Below are 23888 nucleotides of genomic sequence, written 5' to 3' on the forward strand. Positions count from 1 at the left end.
TGATTTTGATATATAATTCTTTAAAGTATTAGGCCGATAAGTACAAATGTAATATAAGAATTTGTGTAATAATCCAAAACTTGCCACTTAGTACCGGAAAATTTTGAGGTCGATCGTCCTCTGTCGCCCCATTCTCAAGATATTGAACTGTTTTTCATTATTTTTTCAGACATACAGTGGAGATCACTTCTAACCTCTCATTAGAACTGTCAGAATAATCTGTCATAGAACTGTTCTAACCTGTCCTAGAACAGTTCTAGCTAGAACTGTTCTACCCTAGAACTGTTCTAGGTAGAACTGTCAGGATCAGTTCTAGGTAGAACTGACTAAATCAGTTCTAGGTAGAACTGTCAGGATCAGTTCTAGGGTAGAACTGTCCAAATCAGTTCTAGGTAGAACTGTCCAAATCAGTTCTAACCGTAGAACTGTCAGCAGAATTGACTAAATCAGTCAGGACTGTAGAACAGTTCTAAATGACGTCACTACAGTAAGGGCACTTAAGAATTTAGAAGAAATAAATCACTTCCAATTACTTTGCTATTTAATAGCAGATTTTCTATATTTTTTACTAATCAAACGTTACATGTACACATATCGAAGTGAATTGAAGGTTATCCAACTCATCGGAGAAACATTTTTATAAGATTGCATAGAAAACATCATTGTTTACGTTTCTTCGTTCCCCGTCTTTAACAGTCTCTTCATAAAACTCTGCATTTGATTCATGGAAGTTTAATCTTAATTTACCTTGTTTACCTTGGATTTACATTCATGATTTAAGATTCTGTTTTGACAAATGTTCAAACGAAAATTGTACAGTGGATGAATTATGGGATATTTTAACGAAAAAAGTGTTGTTAAACGTTAAAAAAACTATGTAGGCTACATTTGCATTATCTCGTAAATAATCTGGGAATGTGGAAGTTGGAACGTCAGAAAAATATACTCAATGTGAACATGAATGAAACATTTGCCACTGGACTTCAGGCTACAACCAAAACCAATCATTTTCCTCCCTCAAATTATTCCAAGAAGAGAACTTCTCATACATGTACTTTTCATTTTAAAATAAAGTATATGAATCAGTCATGTAGTGTTGGATGATGCCGTTAAATAGTTTTGTTTAAAAGAAAAACCATCATGAACTACACTGACTTAAAAAGTCACTTTTGTGACGATTCATTATTTAATAATTTAATTTTGGATGTAACGGGTCACTGATTGGCTGACGTTATTTTGTTATCCGCCCATAGATAAAAGTTAGTCATGTGACCGTATCGTCATCAACGTTTTTTCATTGTTTGCCAAGGTTTAAATTGGAAGTTAGAATTAAATTATAAGAAATGACTAATATTTTTTTCTGTCTATTTGAAATAACATAAAAAATGTGGTGCATGCACACTGTTAAAAAAACCTGGTACCCACGTTATTCAGTCAGTCAGGGGTACTACTTGTACAAATGTATTTTATTTACTTGAAGAAGTGAAAAAAAATATACACATATAAGTAAATAAATAATGTAAATAAATTCACTTGTATAAGTATCCTACAAATTTACTTATATGAGTATATTTTTTTTTACTTCTTCAAGTAAATAAAATACACTTGTACAAGTAGTACCCCTGACTGTCAGTGTGCACCAAATTTTTTTATGTTATTTCTTCATAGACAGAAAAAATATTACAGTCATTTCTTAATAAATAATAATATTATCGATACAGAGAGGAAATAAGGGCTCGCTAAATCGATTTTGAAATTTGGTATTGTCTTTATCATGCAGTATCTATCCTGACATAGAAATATTATTGGTTTACAATGAGGTACATGTATTTATTTACATGATGAAGTATATATGTTCAGTTTTGTTTGATGTGGTCAAATAATGCTGTTATTAAAACAACTCAGTCTGATATATCGAAACTACTGAAATTTGTTAGCAATTCAATATTTTGAATATAAAGAGGACATGCTGTCATTTGAATTATACTATCCATCGTGATCGGTTGTTTCTGCTCTTTGGTCGGGTTGTTGTCGCTTTGACACCATTTCCTTTCTCAATTTTATAAGTGATTTACTATGCAGCTATATAATTATCTAATAAAGTGTAAATATGGTCAGTTTTGGTTGCTGCAGACACACAATTTTGTTATACCAGTCTGTCTTCGGTATGAAAACTACTGAAATTTGTTTATGATGCAATATTTTGATTAAAAAGAGGACACGCTGACACTGTTAATTGTTGCAAAAGAAATTAGGTGTTCCAATATTTCTATCATTTGTATTATACAATCAATTCTTACATAACAATATAACAGATTTACTATGCAACTAAAAGAGTTAACGGTACATAAAAAAGAGCATATATGGTCATTTTTGGTTGATGCTGTCAAATATGGTCAGGTTTGATTGATGCAGACAAATAATTTCAGATATGAAATCTAACGATGTTTGTTTCTGATGCGATATTTTGAATAAAAGTAGGAAATGCACTCTCAATCAATGAAATTTTTTTTTTTGTGGTCTTTAATTTCCAATATTGCAGTTATTTATATACTACAGTCCCTCTTGACCTAAAATTATAACTGAAGTACTGTGCAGCTATATAGACTTGCATAAAAAAAGCAGATATGGTCAGTTTTAGTTGATGCGTCAGTAGATTTTATTACACAACTCAGTCTAAAGTATGAAAATACTGATATTTGTTAACGATTAAATACTTTGAATAAAAAGAGGACATGCTGGCACTATAAATTCATGCGAACAAAGTTTTGAGGTCATCATTGGTCATTGTCTTCCAATATTGCTGTAACTTGTATATTCCAGTCCCTCTTGACCTAAAATTATATCTGAATTACTGTGCAGCTAAATAGATTTGCAGAAAAAAAGAGCAAATAAGGTCAGTTTAGATTGATGTGGTCAAAACATTTTATTACATGACTCAGTCTGAAGTATGAAAACTACTGATATTTGTTTACGATTCAACATGTTCAATATTTTGAATAAAAAATGGACATGCTGGCACTTTAAATTCATGCGAACAAAATTTTTAGGTCATTGTTTTCCAATATTGCTGTAACTTGTATATTACAGTCCCTCTTGACCTAAAATTATAACTGAATTACTGTGCAGCTATATAGCTTTGCAGAAAGAAAGAGCAAATAAGGTCAGTTAATATATAAAAAAGAAGATGTGGTATGATTGCCAATGAGACAACTATCCACAAAAGACCAAAATGACACAAACATTAACAACTATAGGTCACTGTACGGCCTTAAACAATGAGCAGAGCCCATACCGCATAGTCAGCTTAGATTGATGCGGTCAAAAGATTTTATAACCCAACTCAGTCTGAAGTATGAAAACTACTGATATTTGTTAACGATTCAATACTTTGAATAAAAAAAGGACATGCTGGCACTTTAAATTCATGCGAACAAAATTTTGAGGTCATTGTTTTCCAATATTGCTGTAACTTGTACATGTATATTACAGTCCCTCTTGACCTAAAATTATAACTGAAAACTACTCGTAAACAGATATCACATTGGTTTAAGATTCAATATTTTAAATTAAAAGAGGACATGCTAGTATTATAAATTGATTGCAAATAAAATTTTGAAATCATTAATGTTTGCCAATATAATTGGTATCCTTGCCTTAAAATAAACTGGATTCCTGCAATGTGCAGCTAAAAGTATATAGATTTATATGTGAAGAAATCAAATATGGTCAGTTAAAGTTTATAGTGGATCGATGGCAGATCCAGAGGGGGTGACCCATTTTTTGGACGATCAATGCATTTGAATGGGGACATATAGTTGGACCCCCCCTTTTTTTCCTGGGTTGGGACTCCCCACCCCCTTTTAAAACTGCTGGATCCGCCGGAACAACGTATTACATTATAGATGGTAAGATAATTTTGTTATTTAAAACGATCCATCCTGACTCCCGGAATGACAAATGTAAAACAATTGAAATAATAATGCCCCCTCCCCCATATTAACGGCCTAATTTATGTTCAAAAAATGAAAGAAAAACAAATAATTTATGTAATACACCAACAAAAGAAAATCACTGAATAACAGGCTCCTGACTTGGAACAGTCACATACATGCAGAATATGGCGGGGTTAAACATGTTCTCTTGCCGACGAAAAATTTGAAATAAAACCGGCAAAATAGCAAAACTCTTTATAATATTAATCGCTATTTTGTCGAAGCCTTTATATTTAGTCAAAGATTTCTAAAAAAATATAAATCAATTTTAGCAGTAGGATTTATAAATCAATTCTAGCCGTAGAATTTATAAATCAATTCTAGCCGTAGAATTTATAAATCAATTCTAGCCGTAGAATTTGTAATCAATTCTAACCGCAGAACTGTTCTAGAAGTAGAACTGACCAAATATTATTTGGTCAGTTCTAGGTAGAACTGTCAGGATCAGTTCTAGGGTAGAACTGTCAGGATCAGTTCTAGGTAGAACTGTCCAAATCAGTTCTAGCTAGACCAAGTCAGTTCTAGCTAGAACAGTTCTTAGCTAGAACTGACTAAAAGGTGTCAGGCTGACAGTTCTACGTACTGTTCTAGAACAGTTCTCCTGACAGATTCTGACATATTTAATGAGAGGTTAGAACTGATCTCCACTGTATTTTTAGATAAAAATAGTGTGGCATCATATTTACTGAAATTTGTTGTCAAAAACATGTTTTTAAAAGAATATGGACAAAATCATTGTTTGTTTGTTGTACGGCGAATTGCAGAACGTTGTACGGCGAATTGCAAAATAACAACTTTTGTCTGTACGGCGTCTTGCAATTTATTATAATGTTAAGAGGAAATTAATCACTGTTTGAATAATATCAAGTGACAATATTATGTTGATATCAAAGCTTTACAGGCTTACAAATATACAAAATGTCGTACTTATCAAATATTATTAAATATATGCCGTTAATTTAGTTCAGAAGTCCTCGTTGCGTACCGCTTTCAACAGTCAATTTTCAACAACGAAAACTCGTACCTTAAACATGTTATAGTCGGCTATAAAAAGCAACGACCGAAAAATGTGGAAGGACTCAACAAGAAAACTAACGGCCTAACTCATAACAAAACAATTTATGAACACAACAAATAGGATAGAGATGAAGCAACGACAAGCACCGAACCACAGGATCGAGTATTCGAACAGACACATTCAATTGTTTTATTATTTAATTTCTGAAATGATTAATATGTAAAAAGAAAAATTAAGAAAATACTTTGTTTTCAATCATCGAAAGTAAGGAAAAGCAAATCGGGAATTGCATTTACAATTAATGTTCTTGTCAGATATAGTTTGTATACATCTTAAATGCTGTCAAGCAAATGGTAGTTCTATCTAATGCATACTTAGATGGTGGTGGCGGTGGTGGGGGAATATAGAGGGCCCGTTAATATGTTAACAACACCTCGATTTTGATAAGAACAGTTAACAACAAATTTTATATACTGATAAGAGTTAACAGCAACTTTAATTTACCCTTTTTCCAAACGAACACAAAAGCAACGAAAAAGGGGAAGTGCATATCTTCAATGTATTCAAAAGTTTGAAAACCACTGTACAAAGTCGCAGAAATGCCAAGCTACATAAGGAATTTTTTATAAAGCTGACTAGTTTTCAGAATACACACGCTAGTACCATGTCTTTTTTTTATTGACACATGGACAGATAATTGAACGGATGGAAAAGCAGACGGAGTCATTGTCATTGACTCCAAGAAAAAGGACACTACATGTATTTTATGAATAATCGAAAATGCTCTAAACAGCAAAAAGGATTTTTCTTCTGGTTATGTATAGTGTTGAATTAATGTTTTATGTCGATCAGTCGTAGCAAACTTGGGTTATCGTTAAGACGTAGGAAAGTGTAACAAACAGATAGAATGAGTGAATATGGCGGGGGCTCTTATAGATCATGGTTACATATCTCAGTCAGAGTATTCATACGACTCATTGCTTACGTAATTTTATTAAAAGAAATTGCGAAGGTTTACTGATTTTTTTATTTTATCTCATCAAAACCAGTGTATAAATCAGAAAGTAACATGTAAGGTGTCACAAGTTGAAGCACTCTTTCATTTCCAAATCCTAATTAACAACTCTTAGTTGATATATAAAAAGCCTAGGCCCATCTTTACATTTTGAAGTCTTAGACTAGCAAATTTGACATCAATTTGAGAACCAAGTCCTCAATTTTCGGCCTCTTCTACCAGGCCAAACTGTTCAGTTATTTTACGAATTGCAAATTGAAAAGGTACTTTATTTTTCACAATTCCGTCCAGGTACTCTGGGTCAATATAACTTATCAAACATTTCATGTACATCTAAATTATTTTCATCATAGGACTGACCAGGGTTTTAGCTGGATAAGAAGTGGCCTTTCCTTTTAACGTTTTGGATACATTACAAATAGAAGTCAGAAATAACTACATTGGTTAGACATATACAGAGGGCATGCTATATCCCAATGTGTTTAACACTGCCGCATCTGTTGCACCTACCCCCTTTTTGTGGTTAAATGATTGCTCACTTAGGAGACAGCTTCAGGTATACCAATACACAGTTACAAGTTTAGTTTCGCATTATAGCCATGGTAAATTTCCTAAATATGAAAGTTTTTGTACAATTGAATTGATTTTTAGATAGTTGAATAATAACATAATAGCCTTCCTAGTGGGTTTATATGAACATTTAGATTGTTTTTAGCATGTTTTATAAGTCATTTTGTATTGTTTTTCAACAAAGATTTGACGCTCGATCTTTTCAATTCAATTTTATGAGAAAAAAAACCAGCAGAAATGCATACGATTTTTTTCACCTCTTAATAGATATATGTCTATGGTTTCAGGAAAGGTATCACTGTTATTGATTGAAAAAAGTAAATTCACAAAAATACTGAACTTAGAGGAAAATCAATTCGGAAAATCCATAATCACATGGCTAAATCAAATAACAAAACGCATCAAAAACGAATGGACAAGAACTGTCATATTCCTGACTTGGTACAGGCATTTTCAAATGTAGAAAATGGTGGATTAAAACTGGTTCTATAGCGCTAACCCTCTCACTTTAATGACAGTCTCATCAAATTTAGTTATATCAACATTGATGCGTTAAATAAACAACCACAATAAATAAAATAGTCAAAATATGGGTACATCAGTCATCATCGTATAACAATTTGAAATTTTCCTTTGGACCAAGTTTTTGAGATCTTTGTGACACGATCAACCCCCTATTTTGCAATATTTGGTATCAAATAAATGCTGATTGTTGCCATGGTTACACACAAAAAAAAGAGATTATATTTCACCATTATTACTATTGGAAATCAAATCTATGGACGATTCTCTTTCCATACTGAAAAGGGCAAAAACAGTTTAACATAAAAAGGTACCACCCTTAGATATTTGAACTTAATACTTTATTTTCTTTGAAAGAACGGTAAATAACTATTTTAAAATTAGCAAGTTGCCATACAGTTGAAAACAAGTTGCCATACAGTAAATTTGTCAACACGAGCAAGTTGCCGTACCCTAGACTTTATTTTTTATGGTCTATATTCTTTAAAATACATCTTTTTGACAACAAATTTCAGTAAATATGATGCCACACTATAATTATCTAAAAATGTGTCTGGAAAAATAATGGCAAACAGTTCAATATCTTGAGAATGGGGCGACAGAGGACGATAGACCTCGAAATTTTCCGGTACTAAGTGGCAAGTTTTGGAGTATTACACAAAATCTTGTATTAATTTTGTCCTTATCGGCCTAATAATTTAAAGAATTATATATCAGAAAATCATTCCTTAAGCGGCACCCTCATCAAATGAGTGGAAATGCTTTAAATTGAATGAATTCTTAACTTGTTTACTTTTTTTTTTATTTCTCTCCGCTTCGTTAGTACCCAATTTCCGGTGGCGATGATACGCAGTGGTATTTAAGAGTATTGAAAGATCTGTTTAATATTGATATATCAAGGTTGTTGATAATAGATATTTGTCGTTAACATTAGTTTTTAAGTGCAGACCATTTGATGAAGGTTCTTAAAATTGAACACTTGTTCACTATAATACAGAAATAAGAAGATGTGTTATGATCATAGCAAATAAGACAAATCTAGTCTTAAATTCAACAAATAAAGATAGTCGGTAAGATAAATTCGTTACATAGTGCGCTAGTGACCTAATATGATATATACAGGGTAAGTAAATTCCATATGGCGTTCGAGATTCGCTCTCATCCCATATGGAATGTACTGACCCTGTATATATCATATTAGGTGACTAACGCACTATGTAACTAATAAAATTCCATAAAGTCGTCAATATTTTGGTATCAAATGAGAGAAACAATAAGGTTATTTGTCACTTCTTTGAGATCGTCTTCTCAAATATTACCTTATAGTTTTGGTAACCAACCGTACCAATTACTGAAGGCAGATGCCAGTTTACATACTCGATATGCTACAACTTTTTTAAGAATATTCGATCAACTTTTATAGATGGCGACTTTGCCATTAGACAGATTCCAGAATACTTTAAAGGTATATGGACCGACATGACAACATAAATGACCGTTATAAAAGCTTCAAGGTGATCATTTGGCACTGTAGGCATAACAAATCAAAAGTCAGCGCTTGTAAGATGGACCTTTATTAAACATTTCTAAGAATACCTTAGTCGTTTAATGATGGAAAGGGCTGGAATTGGTGCAAAAATGCTAATTCACACGAGAAAACAAAACCAACAGCAATAAAAAAGAAGAAGTACATGGTATTGGCATTATGAACCATCTGAATGCACCATGATTGTTCCCTTACATGTATATGTGGAATCCCATCCTCAATTTCTTATCAATATTTCTTCTGGAATGCATGCTACAAGAAATATTAAAAATTTTGGCTCACAGCTGTCGAGGAAGGCTTGAACATGTCTATACATTTCATCACTAGAGCTCTTTCTTTAGGTAATTCAAGAAGTTTTGATAGTCCAATATCAAAGACAAAAATAGAAACGTTTGAAAACATGATCACAAAAACAAACCTTAAATGTAAATGGGGGAAATAGTTTCAGGTCACATAATCCAGAACTTTATTTAGATGTGCACTGATTTTGGCAAACTGTAGAGATGATGTTACAATAGAAAATGTGCTATCGCACCCTGTAGATCCCTTTCCCTACCTTCCTTTGTACCAGCAACAACAACTTACATCAGCTATTGTATGGCATTGGTTCAATGTACTAATGTTAAGAAAAGTAAAACATTCGGTGATCTCGCAGCTAACTATTGAAAAAAATATGTCTCAATGCTTTTATATATAGCGCACACAGCACACGACATGGACAACTCTATAAAGTCTGCTGAAAGGGAACACCTCACAAGGACAACAGCTTCGACAGGAGTGTATCAGATTATTAAAGGGAGAAGTAGTCCTCACGGGATGAGGATTGAAGGGAGAAGTATTCCTGACTGGAAGAAGTTTATTTCTGTTAAAGAAAACACACAGGCTCTCCTTAATTTCTTTGGTAATTGTATTCTTCAAAACTTTGACAATCCCCTATGATTCCACCTGATTGTAAGCTTTACTTAGCCGGAAAGTTATTTATACGCTGCAACACTAATAATGATAACTTGTTTAGCACTCAAGAGTAGGCCGATATTCGTATAATACTTAGTGACTTAAACTTTGACACTAAGTTTAAAGAAATAGAAAAGAGCGGGAGAACAATCATACGGACCTCTAATACAAATGTGATTGTTCTGTGGTTTCACTACTACAAATACAAGCGAGTTGTGGATGCAGATGGAGAGCATTAGCAATGTAAAGGATGGGCGAAGATTTTTACCCATTCACCAACCATGTGCCTGTCTTTCCCAACAATTTGTAAATTTTTGCCTGTTGTACAAGCACTTACCGGATGCAACACAACTTCGCCTTTGTTTGAAGTAGGTAAACAAACTGTCTACAGGACTTTGAAGGAAACGCAAGACTGTTTCAGTGGTTTGCAGAACTTTGGTAATATTGACAAAGATGAATTCCATGTTTGGGCATGAAAGTTAATTTCATAGCTTTATGTTCCTAAAAATTTCTTTAAATCATTCAATCATGATATTTATGAAATGCGCCTCAAAAAATGTAAAGTTTAGTCAGGTTACCTTCTTGTAAAGCAGCACTGAAACGGCATATTTTACGTACTTCGTTTCGAACTAAAATTACGACCGCATGACACATTGCTAGACCTCCTATTCCGTCACTTTTAAAGTGCAGCTGGCAAGGGTAAATGATTCATTACACCCCGTGTATTCAAAAGGGGGCAAGTGTCAGCAGAATTCCTACAGGATCTTGTGTTTTCATGTAAGGAAAAAACTACACGTAAAAGGTCACGTGTTTGTTCACAACAAAACCTTACATGTCAGAATTGTATAGAATTTCCGCCCATGTTCAGATGAACCAGAAGATACTCCAGGCTTTATTCTGTTGTCTGGATCGTTTTAATTGTATTTTTTTAGTTGTAACTGTTTCCGAGGTATTGAGTGATTTGTAGTTTTAATGAGTTACATGAATGAGCTTGTATGATAATAGGCTTCAGGTAAAATAATATTTATCATTCATTGCTGAGGTTGGATGTCAACCGACAAGATAACTACTGTAATTTTAACAGAATATGTGTTGATCTTGTATAATAGAGCAAGTGTTTGAAAAACGCCAATTTTCATAATAAATCAACTTCCTATTTCCTTAATTTTGAAGACCTGAAAGAAAAAAAGAATTTTATCTTTGATATTTATTTTATGCAAAACTGTTACCACATTTCTTTTTGACGACATCAATATTTCAAAAGTACTCATTTTTCCGAATCCAATGATATATAATATATTCATATAGTAAAATGTATGTTTGCCGATTAAATCTTTAAAAAAATATGTCTGGTTACCGTATTATATTGTAGTAACAATAATTTGTAAAACTCGATAAAAGTTTTTGTGATAAATTTTTGTGTAACATGAACACATATGATCCAAATACATGTAAGGTCAAGTTTGTACTAGACGGTACGAGTATACTTGTACGGGTATGAACAAAAATTATACCGTACGCGTTCAAATACTCATATGGTCTGGAACATAACCATACACGTCTCAATATAATGTGAATCTCAGAAAAGTACTAACCGTTATGCGGATCCAGCGAAGCTTTAATTAATATTTTGTAAAAAGCATGCATATATTTACACGATGTGTTTTCGGCAAGCAAACAAGATTTTCCTAATTTGTACAAGCAACATTAGACTCTCATAGATTGTGTAATGGTCAAGAGAAAACAAGTACGTTTGGAGAGCATAGTATTCATCTGTCGATTTAATTGTATATAGGCCTTGTTATGACTATCGATCGAAGCGCAGGCGAAGTTTGAATACTTCAGATTTTGATAGATACATTTTTTCCGACGTAGTCGGTATAGTTTCGGTTTGTGCACTTTGAACTTGAGGACACTTTACTTTGGCAACAGAATACGCATGCTCGAAAATCCTTTCTGTGATTGGACAAAATGCTGTCATGGTGGTTGTGTTTGAAAAAAACGTCTCGAAAATTATATCGCGATGGAAAGCCAGTGAAAAACTATAAATATTTGAAATAGATCTTAGAAAGATTTATATGTTTATTAAAATAATTGTTTCTCCAATAGCTCTTTGCATCCATGACAACTGTTTATTCGGGACAATTATATAATTTTTGATGTAAACTTTGTACGAAGGTACATGACTTTTAGAACGCACCTACGCATGTGAGATTTCCGCGGGGTTTTGGGAATGTAAATAGAAAGATACTACTTATACTACCAATAGTTTCTAGTTTTGTTAACCATGAATCAAGTTGAATGTAAACAGTTACTGTAGTAAATGTATGTTTGTTTCTTGTTATTTGCACTGAATTTTTTGACAAATAATTTTTTTAGGTTTTTGTGATAAATTTTTGTCTAACATGAACAAATATGATCCAAATACCTGTATGGTCAAGTTCGTACTAGACAGTACGTGTATACTTGTACGGGTATAAACAAAAATTCCCGACCGTACGCGTTCAAATACTCATATGGTCTGGAACATAACCATACACATCTCAATATAATGTGAATCTCAGAAAAGTACTAACCGTTATGAGGATCCAGCGATTTTTATTTAAATAATTGTTTCTCCAATAGCTCTTTGCATCCATGACAGCTGTTTATTCGGGACAATTATATAATTTTTGATGTAAACTTTGTACGAAGGTACATGACTTTTAGAACGCATCTACACATGTGAGATTTCCGCGGGGTTTGGGGGAATGTAAATAGAAAGATACTACTTATACTACCAATAGTTTCTAGTTTTGTTAACCATGAATCAAGTTGAATGTAAACAGTTACTGTAGTAAATGTATGTTTGTTTCTTGTTATTTGCACTGATTTTTTTGACAAATAATTTTTTTAGGTTTTTGTGATAAATTTTTGTCTAACATGAACATATATGATCCAAATACATGTATGGTCAAGTTCGTACTAGACAGTACGTTTATACTTGTACGGGTATAAACAAAAATTCCCGACCGTACGCGTTCAAATACTCATATGGTCTGGAACATAACCATACACATCTCAATATAATGTGAATCTCAGAAAAGTACTAACCGTTATGCGGATCCAGCGATTTTTATTTAAATAATTGTTTGTTAACCATGAATCAAGTTCAATGTAAACAGTTACTGTAGTAAATGTATATTTGTTTCTTGTTTTTTGCACTGAATTTTTTGACAAATAAATTTGTAGGTGTCATCACAATATTCTTATATTGCCTTAATATAACCAGACTTAGTAAAGAATTTATTGTAGTTACATTCAGATGGAGATTTTATTAAAGAGGTCCTGCATCATTAAGTCATTGTGCTTCTGAAGGTTATCGACATGATAGTTTTGAACATATACTCAAATTTAAATACGTCAGATATCTTTTTGAAAGATAGTTTCTTGTTTAGATGTGGTTTCCTTTTAATCAATCCTGAAATTTCTGATGGAAGAATTTCGTTTCTTTTTTATTGTTTAAGTTTTATGATGATCAGGTTCTGAATTATATTCCATAACTTAACATCATGTTGACTTTTTTTAACATCAGTATCATATTTCTTACTTACATGTATTTATTTATCACCTGCTATGCTTTCTTCATGAAGATAGTGTATTTTATCTAGAATGATTACTTCTTTTTTATTTTAGGTAGATAGACTCCATAAAATAAATGTGTTTGTCTTTGCAAACATTTATTACTAAACGAGATCTTCCATAATAAACGTAAAGTACATTCACTGTATTTTTTCCATGATTTGCTCCATGATCACTTTCTACCTAATCTGTATTCGAGTTTATTTAACCTTCTCTGTCTCAACAAGACTGTCATACATTGTCGGGTGTTTTGTACAAGCTCGGTTGGTTCTATATTTGGTCCAATGTCGGATGCCAGTGTTACAGAAGTAATAATATGACTTTTTAACAGCGGTATACTACTCTTACTTTTTATTCAATAGACTCCGATTAAAAGATAGTTTAATAATTCATTCTCGATAAAGATAATAAAAATGCAGTTAAATACAAATACAAGGTTAAACAAAATGCAAACACATTGTAAAAACTTACCGAAAAGCACCTAGGGACACAGAAACGGTTTTATACTGCAATCAGCTAGTTTACTGTACAGATAAAGCTATACGTATAAACGTTAGCTTTATACGTCAATGACCCCAACTGACCTATAAGCCCCGCCTCCTTATTGTATTTCATCAACAACATCACGTCGCGACCATGACAACGTAAAGTAACAATGGTCAAACTTTTTTCAATTTAAACTTTTATGTCTTCAAATTGGTTATTTATATATCATGTTTATCAAATGTTATTAATTAAGTTAATTTTCCCTTTCTAATTCCTTACTATGCCAATGTCTTACCATCTGAACTACGCTCATAGGGAAATACCCCAAAATAGTACATCAAGAGGGAAATTCCAAACACTTTTTTTAACAATTTTTGTTACATGTTTTTTTCATTTTTCATTTTTTTTTCGATTTCAGTATAAAAACAATATATGTATAGTGTCTTAAAATATGAAATTTATTTGTATTCGGCACAAAACGGGAAAATGCTCGGTAGAACCTCGCATTTTCCCGTTTCTAAGCCTCATACAAATAAATTTAATATTTCAAGACACTATACGTATATTGTCTAAATAGAGAGTATTTAAATTTTGGCAGTCTTTATTGTATATAAGTTGAAACTCAAAGACAAAAAATAACCAATTGTGCTATTTTCAGTTACAACAAGAATTATCAAATCCAAAATGTGAAAAAGTATAGAACTGTGTGTGAACAAACAATGTTTTCCGTGTGGTGGAAATTAAATACTTTATTAAAAAGTAAAAGTCTTAAATCATCCAGTATTTTTTATCAATGACACTTTGAAAAATACGATTGATGCTTTGAATGTCAGGTTTTGGCGTCAAAGCACGGTGTCGTCTTGGTTACGTACTAATGAACACAAATTATTCTTTTGTGATCAGTGATCAAAATGAAAGTTTGTTTTGACTGTATTAATCAGACATTTTGAAATGCTGATGTTTCGAAAAGTACCAAATAGATAAATATGCAGTGTCTACTTCACAAATTCTATAATATGGTCTTATGTTATACATGTAGATTCTGGTTCTGAAATATATCTTTTTTTTAATTTACTTTTACGGTTTTCCGGTATTTTTCATATCACTGCTGTTATATTTCGTCTGTTCGTATAGCTTTTGACATGTCTTGACTGATCTGTATTTATGCATCCCACTATCGTGTGTTTAACTTTGAGTGTTCATTGGGCTGGTTGGTCTTGAGGTGCTATTCGGAGGTTTTGAATAACTGTTTAGTTCGGTGTTTTGTTTAACTTATTCCAAATATTTCCTATCTCAAAATTCTTTTAAAATTCATATCTACTGTGATGGTATAGATCTTTTTGAACACTTTAACCTGATTGGGTGAATTATTTACCATAACCACTACGATATGATTTTCTGAGATTTTTATATCACTTAAGCCTCGGTCACACCTTACCGGACAGCTCGAACGGACGCCTAACGGATAACTTTTTTTCAATCCGTTCAAGTCCGTTAGACGTCCGTCCATATCCGTTGCACGTCCGTTAAGCGTCCGTTTTATCCGTTGCATGTCCGTTAAGCGTCCGTTTTATCCGTCGACGTCCGTTCTGTCCGGTGGAAAATTTTGAGCATGTTCAAAACTTTGAACGGACGTCTAACGGATAAAATGTCCGTTGAACGTCCGTTAGGCGTCCGTTTTGTACGGTACTCGTCCGTTTCGTTTCCGCTTTGTATCCGTTACGTGTCCGTTATACATCCGTTGGAGGTCTGGTAGATAAATTTACCAACGGACTTCTAACGGACGTCTAACGGATAAAACAGATGTTGAACGAATGTGAAACGGACTTCTACCGGACGTATAACGGACAAAACGGATGATGAACGGATAAATGCAAATTGAAAAGGAGTAGGTCCGGTAAAATTAGTTTATGTGAAAGATTTTAACTGATTAAGTCATTAAAAACGATCCGATTCAACCTCAAATATGAAAAAATCTACCAAATATTTCGAAAATGTCATTTTTCAGATTGTTTTTGTCAAAACTGAAAGTGGCCGCATCCGTGTTCATCCACAACCTTTATATATGTTATGTGTAATCATAAGATACAACTCACATTTCAATATTAAGGATGAACAAGAATGCGGCCACTTTCGTTTTACACCGTACAAAACGGACGCCTAACGGACGTTCAACGGACATTTTATCCGTTAGACGTCCGTTCAAAGTTTTGAACATGCTCAAAATTTTCACCCAGACAGAACGGACGTCGACGGATAAAACGGACGCTTAACGGACATGCAACGGACAAAACGGATGATGAACGGATAAATGCAAATTGAAAAGAAGTAGGTCCGGTAAAATTAGTTTATGTGAAAGATTTTAACTGATTAAGTCATTAAAAACGATCCGATTCAAGCTCAAATATGAAAAAATCTACCAAATATTTCGAAAATGTCATTTTTCAGATTGTTTTTGTCAAAACTGAAAGTGGCCGCATCCGTGTTCATCCACAACCTTTATATATGTTATGTGTAATCATAAGATACAACTCACATTTCAATATTAAGGATGAACAGGATGCGGCCACTTTAGTTTTACACGAAAACCGTCTAAAATTTAACTAAAATGATAGAATTGTGAAGATTTCAGTAATTTAGCGTGACTTAATGGTGCTAGTACTCGATATATGTGCAATATATTGCCAAAAACAACCCATATTTATGTAGCAGAAGCATTCTTCTGTCCAATTAATAACTAAAAGTTTTTGTGAAACTGCTATATTTTGGGGCCAAAAAGGGGTCTTACCGGACCTACCCCTTTCACGTCAGAAATGCCAATTACTAGATTTCTTAAGGTTCATGAATTCTTATTATTCATAATCGATCTTAGAGTAAGGGCGCATCTTCACAATCAAGCAGCTGTTTAACTTATTCAGGTCAGACACTGCCCTTCAGCGTCATTTTGAAGAACAAGCCAAAACCAGTTACACAGAACTTTGACTCTGGAGGCTTACAAATCAAATAGATTTGCTTTCATTATACAGTATTGCATGTTTTTTTTCAGTTTTATTTGGTAGTATTTGCATGAGTTGTTTGTGATAGTCGGTTAAAAAGCTCACCAGAGCTCATGTTTTGTCTGTTAATATGTATATATATGCCGACTAATAAAATTTACTTACTTACTTATTTAGAACATTTTCAATATTAATGTGATTTACATTTATTATTATATTGTCGCCTTTAATTTTTTCGTATATCTTGTTTATCTGTTTTATCCGGTACGCTTCCGTTAGGTGTCCGTTTTATGCGGTACTCGTCCGTTGGATTTACGTTCGACATCCGCTCTGTCCGTTACGTCTCCGTTTCTCGTCCGTTGGATATCCGTTGCATGTCCGTTATGCATTCGTTAGGCGTCCGTTTTAGTCAACGGACAACTTTTATTTTCATCTGTTAGGCGTCCGTTCGTCTTATCCGGTAAGGTGTGACCGAGGCTTTATATTTGAACAAAAAAATAACTAGCTGTAATTTTAAGAATTTTTATTTCAAGCATCGTGTATTTCAATATCTACAAATCTATATGATCTTCGTTATACTACACAACTGTCCTTTAAATATTTAAATATAGTATATACACCTACACAATGTATAAAAATCGCAAATCAGGATTTAAAAAAAAAATTCAGATTAGCATATAACATAATAAGATACATGTATCGTATATTTCTGGCAATTTCACACAGTCACACACATTCGTTTGAAAGATCTTCGAGGAGATCTGTACTAAAGGTTATATAAAACTAAAGAAGGATTGATCTTTTACACAACATTTCAATACGTTAATATCAAAAGTCAAATCATCTACACTTTCACTTTCAGTGAATCTTCATTTAACTTATTTGTAATAACTAATTATTGTAAAATTATATGTTATTGTAAGATTTTGTATCTAGAAAACAGATATTTTGGTTGTTTTGCTATTTACTTTGTAAATGTATTTCAGAAATTTGTTGTTATCTCTAATAAAATTTCTTTTCATTTGCAAAGCAATTCAGTTATGTTATAAATGTATCATTAATTAAACTTTCTTGATAAGTAAAAGTACAGAACAAATTTCAATCAGCCTGAAATAAAAAGATAGTTTAGCTTAAAAAAATGTATTTACCGGTGATTTCATATTACTATTACATTAAGGACTCTTGCACTGGTCAGTATAATTATTTATATACCGTCGAATTGTTCACACATACATGTACAATAAAAAAACATTTTAGATTAATACCTATACATTTTTAACATCTCAAAACGCAAATTTCAAATAATATGTTTTACATTGGTACATTTATGCTTATAATTTTCTTTCAATATATACACACAAACTTGAAAAACAAATTTGGAATTAAATAACAAGACTTACATTATTAGTCACAAATTAATGTCGCGAATATCACTGTTTAGTTTACAAAGAAATGCTAGTATAATGTAACAGTCATATATCCCTGAATATTATCTGTGAGTAAAAAGGTAGTACATTATATATTTTGATTCTTTAGAGTTTTGTTTGTCTTTTCCAGAGCTATCGATAAATGCAAGTAAGTTGTCTTATTCCACTCTGACAATTTCTAGCAGCACAGGCATACTCTCGCAGAAACTCGTTTCTCACCTGTATAAACAGTAATTTAAAAGTAGAACTTTAAATTTGAGCAATAATATTATGCAAACAAACAATCAGAAATGTTATCATGTAAGTAATTAAGTAAGTAATGACTTTATTTAAAGAGGGTGACTCGATTAGCGTTCGCTAATCTACCTTGAGGCCCTCACAGCATGCATCGTGATAATCAAATAATAGTACAGCAAAATGCATCGAGTGTGCAGTTAAAGGTAATATGTTTGGTTAGCTTGCTTGCTAGCCGAACCGTTCATTCATCATTAAGTTAGGTATACTACTCTCTTTTTTAAAGAGTAGACTAGTCTGACAGATAACCAATCTATCTGTCTGAAGTAATAGACTATTCTTGAATGAGAGTAGCACACACAGCCTAATAATAAATTGACGTTCAGCTAGCAAGCAAGCTAACCAAAGATATAACTTTTACATACACACTCAAGGCATTTTGCTGTAACGATACTCTTCAAGAGAGTTTGTTAAACATATTACTAGGTTAGTGTGAATACGGGCTACATCAACAACAAAATCAATAGCTCTGTAAAATTTAGCATCAACATACAACGTTCATTCTTTTTCACCAGCTTTAAAAGTAAAGTAGCTCTTGCTATCCGGTATCTAAAAGACTAGGTATTCAAATATCATTCACGATTGTAGTGTTGAGTATAAAAAGTGAAATCACAAAAAAAGTTTTAACTTAGAAACTTAGAGGAAATTCAATTCGGAAAGTCCATAATCACATGGCAAAATCAAATAACAAAACACATAAAAACGAATGGACAAAAACTGTCATATTCCTGACTTGGTACAGGCATTTTCAAATGTAGAAAATGGTGTATTAAACCTGGTTTTATAGCGATCAAACCTGGTTTTATAGCGCTAACCTTCACACTTTGATGACAGTCTCATCAAATTCTGTTTAATTTACAATGATGCGTTTACTAAACAGACACAATAAATAAAATAGTTAAAATATGGGTAAAACAGTCATCATCGTGTAATAATTTTAAAAGGAACAATTTAACAGAATTCGCAAAGTGTGATAGGTATGCACAGCAAAAGACACTTCCCTTTCTATGCACCCGGTTTTCCTCCTATCATGCAGAGTTCGTACGATTCCGTAAGTTGTGTTTTTACATTGATTTTTCTATTTCTAATCGATTTACGAGATTTGAATATCGGTTAACAGATGTTGTCATCATTTAACCGATTTTCTGTAGGAAGGGAGACAACTTTCATTCATTTCTTAAAAATAATATCTCCGTATTAATCTCTTCTTCTTTTGTCATAATAAAGACTGTTGTTAGTACAACGCTATGTAATAAGTCCATCATACATGAAGAATTCAAAAAGCCAATTTGACGTTTTCCTTCATTTGCAAATTTGGTTTGGAAATTTTGAAAGTGTCAAAGAGACAACAACCCGACTAAAAGAAGCCATCGATTGGTTTTAAACACAACGAGAAAATCCAGCACCCGGAGGCTGGCACCTAAACATTAAAATGTACCACTTCAGTATATATTAATGTTAAAGCTAAATGTACAGTATTGTTTCGAATAGATTTTGAGAATGTATTTTTTACTGATAAAGAAGATTATTGTTGCTGAGAAGCAAATAGCGTTTTGTTTCCTGTAATCATTTCATTTTCATAAAGTCTTGTTTACAATAATTACATTTCTTCAGATTTACGAACTTACAATAACGTTATGATTACATCTTTCTCTGTCGGCAGGTGTTCTGCAACCGGTCTCAAGTTTTTTATTGACATTATATCCTTCATTTCCCCAGTTGTAGACGATGTTATAGATATTGCCGCCCTATAATCAAAATATAATAAGTTAGAAAGACATGAGATATGTGATGAAATAGCTTTGACATGATAAATTCAGTATAATATTGCAAGTGTGTGTAAAAAACATTGTATTTAGCGAAGTACTAAGATTGCGATATACAGTGAATGGTTTAAAATATTTAATAAATTCATTTTTTGTATATCATATGTTGGTGTTTCTCCGGCTACTTGTGTGCAATTATTCACACTGCGGGAGTCGCACAACTTATTGCATTCTTTTTTTAAATAAAACAAAAAGATTAATGACTTGCTTAAACTGTGTATTTGGTAAATTATGTTCCCTTTATTGCACTCCAACATTACATATCACATTTTGGATGATAAATTGAATTATAATCACTGCAGCAATTGAGGGAAAATGAATTTGCATTAACCTGGTCAAAATTATGTAGAATGAGTCTCTGTTTGGAGCTGTTTACTAAAACAGTTAGCTCATTATGTTTCACCCAATAAAACTGTTTAGATATCATGACATGTAGACATGGTTTATTTAAGATATGAGTGACCATAAAGAAAGTTACGATTTTCAGTTGAATATAAATTATATACATTTTTTTTCACTTTTCGAAGAAACTTGTAACATATCAAAACTCAACTCATATCTTCCGTCATTTGGTTACATGCTTTTATCATTTAAGAATACAACACAGGGGGGTTATTTGATTTGGCCTGAGACTACTATAACACATGTGTTATAGTAGTCTCAGATTTGGCCTAATATAATTTTTGAAGTTTGAAGCCTATATCGTTCAATTTGTAAAATATATTTCGAATTCTTGTTATTGTTTAAACTATCAGTTATATGATTAGAAACTTACATTTGAAATTTTTCCGAAGTTTGTGTATGTGGTTATAGGACCGGGATACTCAACCTGACATCGTATAACGTAATCCGCCCATCGTTGAAGGTATCTACTCCATTTCTGAAAAATACCAAAAAAGAGTTACATAAATAAATGAATATAATAAAACAAGAGAGTAATCGATCTTTGAAAAATACTAATATTGAATAATCTTATTATAATAATCTTCCTAGGGGATATAAAATAGAAGATGTGGTATGATTGCCAATGAGACAACTTTTCACAAAAGACCAAAACTCAGATGAGTCTAAAATCTACGTATCTTCATACAAAAAAAGCTTATTACTGTGTCTACGATTCCTTATAGAAGGATGCCGCACAAAACTATTGAATCAAGTGTCTTCTATTATAGTAAAGTCTACATTATCTCTACGAAAGGACTATGGACACTATCAAGAGTTGGTTGGTTGTGTTGGATGATCATGGATATGTCATAGTTGCGAAGCCAAATAAGTAGTCCGTTAGCCGTTTGAGACATCACATAATACAAATCTCTATCTTTAGTTATGCCAACATAAATTGTAATAACGTTTTCTTTAACTGTCTATCTTTAGTTTCTTTTCTAAATAATAAAATTGTGATAATAAAGATGAAATGCGTCAAAAAGACAACACCTCGACGAAAAAGCATATTACAGCCCTTAATCATTGATAAGTCTTCAACATAACGTGAAAAATCTACACACCTGGAGACGGGCTTCAACTGGCCCCTGAACAATAATGTAAATCGAAAAAGGACTTTACACAAAACTCCAAAACATATAGATGAACCAAAATTTTAAAAAAAAAAGTACATACAAGACTACAATGTAACAAATGGGGCGGAGTTTAATATGTTTTGAAAGAACTCAACCTCTCTTAATACCCTAGCTAATGTGTAATGTTTTTTGTTGTTTGCCATTTTTATATTTTTTTTTGGCCGTGGTTATGTTTGCCATTATCGGTTTTATGTTTTATTTTATCCTTTCTGTCTATCTGTTTCCTATTTATGGAGAAAAAGACGCATAAATTTATCCATTATTCCTTCTTAATATGCATCCTATAATTACTCTATTATATCCTTACCAATGCTGTCATCTGACTCCCACGCAGAAGATTGTGCGCCTGCGTAAGATAATTCTGCTCTTCTACTGTTACACTACCTGTTTCAACAGAAAATTATAATTTACAAAGCAATCAAGAGAAAACAATCCACGTGTTTCGGAATGTTAAAAATTATCAATCGAATATAATTTTAGCAAAAATGCATAGGATATAATAGATCGCATAAATGAATTTAAACGTTTGTTTTATACACACAGAATAAGTACACATGATGTGAATGTTCAATTCAAAGTTACAAATGATGAAGAAAGATTGACAGTATATCCCTGTTGTTCGTACATTTTATAAATTACTAGTAAGATAATTGTATATAAGATATCATGATTTATTGTGTCTTTCCACTCCTATGTGGAAATCCCATGTGAATTTGTTCTGAATATTATTTTCTCCTTAAACCCTGTTTTTGTAGGTTTTTTTCCTGTAGTTTATATTTTGTTTTTCTTTTTGCATCGCAAAATGTTTATTACCTTGCTTCACCAAATATTTTCTATGAGTTTTCTCTCGTTAACACGAACTTACATATTTTTCGTGATATAGAATCTTCATTGTTAACAAAAAGATATCCACAGAATATATATATTAAGATTATAGATGTAAATTGTTTTTTTATATCTTCAAGATTCATTGGTCATTTTTTTTTTAAATCAACGACATGTAACATGAGTTATGTCCCTTATTTTTCTGAAAGATATCTTGATATGTCTCACAAACCGTAAAACGGAATAATAAAGCCCGTTACTTAGTCTTTTTCTGCACCTATCAAACCTATCCTTTTTTTATGAACATCAAAGTTTTCTACTCTTCATTCCGGCCGACCCGGATATGCTTTAAAGGTTGTCCACGTAACGTTTTGAAAAGAACACCAACAAAAGTAATCAACCAATCAAAAACTAGTAGGATGCCATTATTATGGAAACTATTTATGTTTCAGATTAGCTAGTCCATGACTTGATATAAAGATATAGAAATTATGTATCGGAATTGATATGGTCATTTGTTGCTGACTTTATACTAAAAATGTTCGCCCCCTCCCCCAATAATTTTTCACAACGACAGCAAACCGGATTTATAAACATTTATTTGTGTCCTGGCAATATCACAAGAACCATTACTGATGATTGGTGAAAGTGAAAATCGTCAATATCAAATTTGACCTCTATTTTGTCATCAGTATCAACTGTTACATATTAAAATTTGAAAAGCTTAGATTGAATGGTTCGTGAGTAAATGCAACAACATCAATGGAAAAACCATTTTACGATCTTTCAAGAACCATAACTCCTGAACAGTAAAAAGTCAAAATCGTCATTATTGAACTTGACCTCTATTTTGTCATCAGTAACAACATATAGAAATTTGAAAAGCTTTGGATGAATGGTTCATGAGAAAATGCACGGACACGACTGGAAACACCATTTTTCAATCTTTCAAGAACCATAACTCCTGAATGGTAAAAGTCAAAATCATCATTATTGAACTTGACTTCAATTCAGTCATCAGTAACAACATATTAAAATTTGGAAAGCTTTGGTAGAACAGTTCATGCGTAAATGCATGGCCACGACTGGAAACGCCATTTTACGATCTTTCAAGATCTATAACAACTGAACGGTAAAAGTCAAAATCATCATTATTGAACTTGACCTTTATTTTGTCATCAGTAACAACATATTAGAATTTGAAAATCTTTGGTTG

The 23888-nt window shown here is 32.5% G+C and overlaps 1 protein-coding gene across 1 annotated transcript; it reads right to left on the reverse strand.

Moving 5' to 3' along the window:
• Nucleotides 1–17231: 17231 nt before the first annotated feature.
• On the reverse strand, nucleotides 17232–22244 carry LOC134725232 (uncharacterized). Its single transcript, XM_063588883.1, has 4 exons — nucleotides 22155–22244; nucleotides 21046–21150; nucleotides 20073–20192; nucleotides 17232–18369 (listed from the first exon to the last, which is right to left on the reverse strand). The coding sequence occupies exons 1-4, from the start codon at nucleotides 22164–22166 to the stop codon at nucleotides 18283–18285; spliced, it is 324 nt and encodes a 107-aa protein (XP_063444953.1). The 5' UTR covers nucleotides 22167–22244; the 3' UTR covers nucleotides 17232–18282.
• Nucleotides 22245–23888: the final 1644 nt, after the last annotated feature.

This window comes from Mytilus trossulus, chromosome 7 (genome assembly GCF_036588685.1).
Source record: "Mytilus trossulus isolate FHL-02 chromosome 7, PNRI_Mtr1.1.1.hap1, whole genome shotgun sequence".
In the NCBI taxonomy this organism is placed as follows: domain Eukaryota; kingdom Metazoa; phylum Mollusca; class Bivalvia; order Mytilida; family Mytilidae; genus Mytilus; species Mytilus trossulus.

Bases quoted from the DNA above. Each gene is read 5' to 3' on its own strand.
- LOC134725232 (XM_063588883.1), bottom strand. The intron at 20,193-21,045 runs GTAAGTTTCTAA...TTTTGATTATAG, and splicing joins ACTTCGGAAAAATTTCAAAT to GGCGGCAATATCTATAACAT. The intron at 18,370-20,072 runs GTAAGTTCGTAA...CTGTTTATACAG, and splicing joins GATGTAATCATAACGTTATT to GTGAGAAACGAGTTTCTGCG.